At 39.9% G+C, this 4,671-nt stretch overlaps 1 protein-coding gene across 2 annotated transcripts in view; it reads right to left on the bottom strand.

The window, feature by feature from the left end:
* Positions 1–869: 869 nt before the first annotated feature.
* The window catches only part of TAB2 (TGF-beta activated kinase 1/MAP3K7 binding protein 2), a 21,296-nt gene continuing 17,494 nt past the window's right edge, over positions 870–4,671 (bottom strand). For both annotated transcript variants that reach the window (XM_009281392.1, XM_009281393.2), the window contains exon 6: positions 870–2,922. In XM_009281392.1, the coding sequence (XP_009279667.1) occupies positions 2,777–2,922 (146 nt within the window). In that variant the 3' untranslated portion in view covers positions 870–2,776. The remainder of the gene's footprint in view (positions 2,923–4,671) is intronic.

Below are 4,671 nucleotides of genomic sequence, written 5' to 3'. Positions count from 1 at the left end.
GAGCTAGGACGGAAATACCTTTCCCCCCCCCCCTTCAGAAAATAAAGAGTCAAATAAACACAGGGAAAAGACCAATTATGCATTTGATCAGATGAGCAGAATTCCATTTTACCTATTTCCCCAAACATGCTTTTTCCACCCCACAGCTGACTGGAATTTGTTGTTTGCTTTTTAAATACAGCTGCTCTCCTCACTCCAAACACGGTTTTTCACCCAGCAGGTTAAGGCACTCCAGTTGATCAATCTGCGTTAAGGAATGGTTTTTGCTGGACCTGTAGTTGATCTGTTCATTGATGCCTCCTGAAGGGCTTTTACACAGCATCACTGTGTCTCAGAAAAGCCCAACTCCACATACCAAACGTCTGTCTAGACAGGGTCCAAGTGGGAAAGCCATGTCCAGGAACACTCCACATCTCATAGCACTGTAACATACATAGCTCCAAAGTACAGTTTAACCATATTAATCCTTAAACTGTGCTTATATTAACAGTACACAAAGTATACCATCTATTACCTTGGACAAAGTTGTTGCCCATTTTGAATTAGAAAAATATTTTAAAAATCACAAGCCCTTAAAGCATGAAGTAAAAAGGGCCTGTGTCTAGCTTATTATTTTATAAGTGAACGGTTCTTTGGTCAGGACACAATCTTGTCCAGTGCAACTTGACGGAATACATTCCTTACGCTTACTGAATTAAACAGAATAATGCATGGGAGGAAAGACACAAGATTCAACAAAACAAAGGCTTAAATAAAATCTCTGGTCATAAGAAACCAGCCTGCTTTTAATACTGTTAATGCTTATTGTTCCGTTGAGTATTCTGTTGCTCCACAGGATGGAAAAAGCAAACAAATCACAAAACCAAACATTAGAATATATTTTTTTTTTTAATTTTTATAAATAACTTATCTGTTACAAAGGCAGTTTACCCAGCTAAATCACAAAACCATCAACTCAAGATATCCAAATTAGGTTTTATTAATAAACAGGTAAAAACTGATTTGTCAATCTTCACATAGAACTGCAGATGAAGCTGAAAAACAAGGCCTCATTTTATAAACAAAATGCATTGAATGCAAGTGCTTCGGGTCTACTGCCTAATTACCTGGGATTGGCATTTTCTTCCCACATAAAAAAAAATGCAAAGCCTTCAAAACAAAGGCCTCTGTGCATTCACATAGATCACTTGTAAAACTCCTAATAAAAGTGTCCACTGGCAAATGTTTACAGTGGGTGACAGTCTACTTTGCCTCCTGCTACATTGTTAGCACTCCCTCCAGCCTCACGCTAAGTGCTGCTACATAATTCTTTGCGTGCCGTCTTTCATGCATACTGTACTGGAATTCCATTTTCTTGATCTCGGTTACATACATCCCCGATCATGTGAATATTTTCCTTAAAAAAATAGATCATCAAAATAAAGAGATGCTTGAGGTTGCTTCAGTGTTCAAGTCTGTTTGATTTCTCTTTTCCAGCCTTTATTTCAGTTGTCCTAAATATTGCTATCCTTGTTTTCTATAAATATGAGACTTCACCACAAAGTCAGGTTTAGAAACCGGCTGCCAAAACAGGAAAGCATTTAAAGTCCTTGAACAAAGCTGTACGATGCTGCTGCTGTTGATTTTGGCACTGTATGTACTTCCCCAATGAATCTCTCTTCAGGAGTCTGCAAGATACCCAGCAGATGAAGCAAGCTTAAATCGGATGCTGATCTGTTGGTGGGTTGAAAGTTTCTTAGTATAAAGTTTCCTCACGCCAGACAAAATGCTACCTTGTGTCACCCACCGTAAAACTCAGTGTACAGAGTGAACTATATGCATAACTCTTCCAACTTTTCCTGCATTTTTACCACGCTGCATCTGCAGGTCTTCACAGATCATCAGCATTTACAAGAGCAATGTACAGAATGAGCAGAGGAAAGCTATTTTGTGCATAGTTTCTTATTAATGCTCTTATTTTAAGGCATTGCTTCTCTCAGATAAAAGCTTAAAAAAAGGGACATGATCGTGCTTAATCACTTAAAGGGAAAAAAGAAAGTTAACAAAAAGACTATTACACTATACATACAGAAGTACAAGAAAATAATAAAGGTGAAGAAAAGAAATCACTTAAAGCAGGCTCTAGAGCTATGTACAGTAGGAAAAGCTTTGGGGTATTTCACTGTGTGTATTGTACAGACAACGCATGCAGTTTTTCCTTTTCATCTTTAGATGTGATTGTACTGATTTCTGGCTTCACAGAGATGTTTTCAGGGAAGACAAGGCAAAGAGTACCACTGATTTGTGAAGTTCTTCCCTTTATCGAAGGCACTATGTGGCAGCAAACAGTTTAAATAGTTAAACCTTGTTCCTTTCAGATCTCCTCTGTGCATGTAGTGTTTCACTGAAAGCTCTGAAAACAAAAACGCTAGCACCCTATTCCTTTCCCCTGTCAAAATTCAGTAGTGACATCGGGGCAGAGAAGAGGATGGGCAACACCCAAGCACTGAACATGGTGTGTGTTACTGGGGTACTGGTAATACTGTACATGGTTTAGGCAGCTGGCAACCGAGTCTTTCAGCAGATTACCTTTCAGCCGATCAATTTCAACTGCCTGTGACACAACACTGAGGTATTACTAGCTCTGTGGGCTGACATTTAACATTAGCAAAATACCATCTCGTCACACCTTCAATTTTACGAAGTCCTACGCATAAACGCTTTTTTTGCCCCCCAATGACCGGATAGTTCCTTGTACGTTTGCTATGGGTTTACAAAAGGTAACAGGCCTGTTGGCTCAGAAATGCCTGGGCATTTCACACTGTTCACAGCGATTTAAGGCCGGATGATTTAAAAAAGTACAGGCAGTACAACTCCACTGAGCTCCCTCATCTTCATCTGTGTCTGGAACAGTCTTTGGTGTTTTCACAATGGACCTCTGATCTGTGACATGAAAGAGATAAGATAAGCAGTTACTAACCAAGAACAGCATGGAAAGAATTTTGAGATGATTTTTTTTTTTCCCCACTAACTGAGAACTATCTTGTTCCTCTGAGAACAGCACAGTTATTACAAGTGACAGAGGCAGCTTTTTACCACCCCCTTGACTACAGCTTGATTGTAAGTCAGCCAAATGGCACAAGGTGAAACTATAAAAAGCAAGTTTCCCATCCCTTCACTCTGCTTTCGTCCCTTTTGGTCTAAGTTCAAAGCTGTTGCATGAAAAGGGAAAGAATTTTGGGTTGTTTTTTTTTTTCCCCACTAACTGAGAACTATCTTGTTCCTCTGAGAACAGCACAGTTATTACAAGTGACAGAGGCAGCTTTTTACCACCCCCTTGACTACAGCTTGATTGTAAGTCAGCCAAATGGCACAAGGTGAAACTATAAAAAGCAAGTTTCCCATCCCTTCACTCTGCTTTCTTCCCTTTTGGTCTAAGTTCAAAGCTGTTGCATGAAAAGGAGATAAAATTTAGAAATTAATCAGCACAGGAAACATGCACAAGATTTAGAAGTCTGAGGCCTATGGAGCAGCCTAAAATTCATTATGACAAGAAATAAGTGCTCTGTAACCTTTTGACCCTAGAATGAGCGTCAGCAGTTCTTCCTCAAACCAGACAAGCAGTCAGATACACTAAAGAAAAATCAATGCCTAGCTCTGTCATGCTATAGAGTAATCCTCCCAAGTATACAAGTGCATCTTTTTGTATGTGTTAGACAACAACCTTCAACTATTTTAAAAGAGCAAAGATGAAAAGAGATGAAAAAGATGAAAAGAGGGTTTCCGGTTCAGGCAACTGCAGCAAAGTCTTTTAGCCAACTATTTCAACTGGAGAACATCTCATTAGCAACGACCTGACAGCGACAGCTTCAGGAATTAGAACGCTAGTGATCACAACGGCAAAAAGAATTATCTTTCATTCTTTTCTGAACAGTGGTAATTCTGGTTTAAGTCACAGCCTACATCATAGTTAAATTGAAACTTACAATGAACTGAAAATTAAAGTTAATGAAGGACTAAGATACAGTAGTGATACTTTTTAAGAAAGAAAGAAAGAAAGAAAGGATAAGAGGGACTTCAGAGGTTTATAAACCAGTCAAGATAGGTTGTACCACATTATTAAACACTTAAATTTGTGAGTTCCTAGAATATGAGTCAATGCAAATGTTAACAACTAGTCACAGAAAATTAAAGTTTATTTTCTTCTTTGATAAATTAGATTTTATTTACTGTAAAGGGAAATACATAACTGACAGAACTTCTGATAAATTCTTCATGGTTCAGCTGTAAAATGTGTCTAATAGGACTGCGTATGAATTTAACTGTAGTCAGTATTTTCACTAACAGCTTGGATAACGAAGGATAAAAAAATGGGGATCGAGTGCACCCTCAGCAAGTCTGCAGATGACACCAAGCTGAGTGGTGCGGTCGACACACCAGAGGGACGGGATGCCATCCAGAGGGACCTGGACAAGCTGGAGAAGTGGGCCCGTGTGAACCTCATGAGGTTTAACAAGGCCAAGTGCAAGGTCCTGCACCCGGGTCGGGGCAACCCCCAGCATCAATACAGGCTGGGGGATGAAGGGATTGAGAGCAGCCCTGCCGAGAAGGACTTGGGGGTGCTGGTGGGTGAAAAGCTGGACATGAGCCAGCAATGTGCGCTCGCAGCCCAGAAGGCCAATCGTATCCTGG

This window comes from Aptenodytes forsteri, unplaced genomic scaffold (assembly GCF_000699145.1).
Source record: "Aptenodytes forsteri isolate BGI_AS27 unplaced genomic scaffold, ASM69914v1 Scaffold82, whole genome shotgun sequence".
Lineage (NCBI taxonomy): Eukaryota > Metazoa > Chordata > Aves > Sphenisciformes > Spheniscidae > Aptenodytes > Aptenodytes forsteri.
This window is presented reverse-complemented; position numbering and strand designations above follow the sequence as displayed.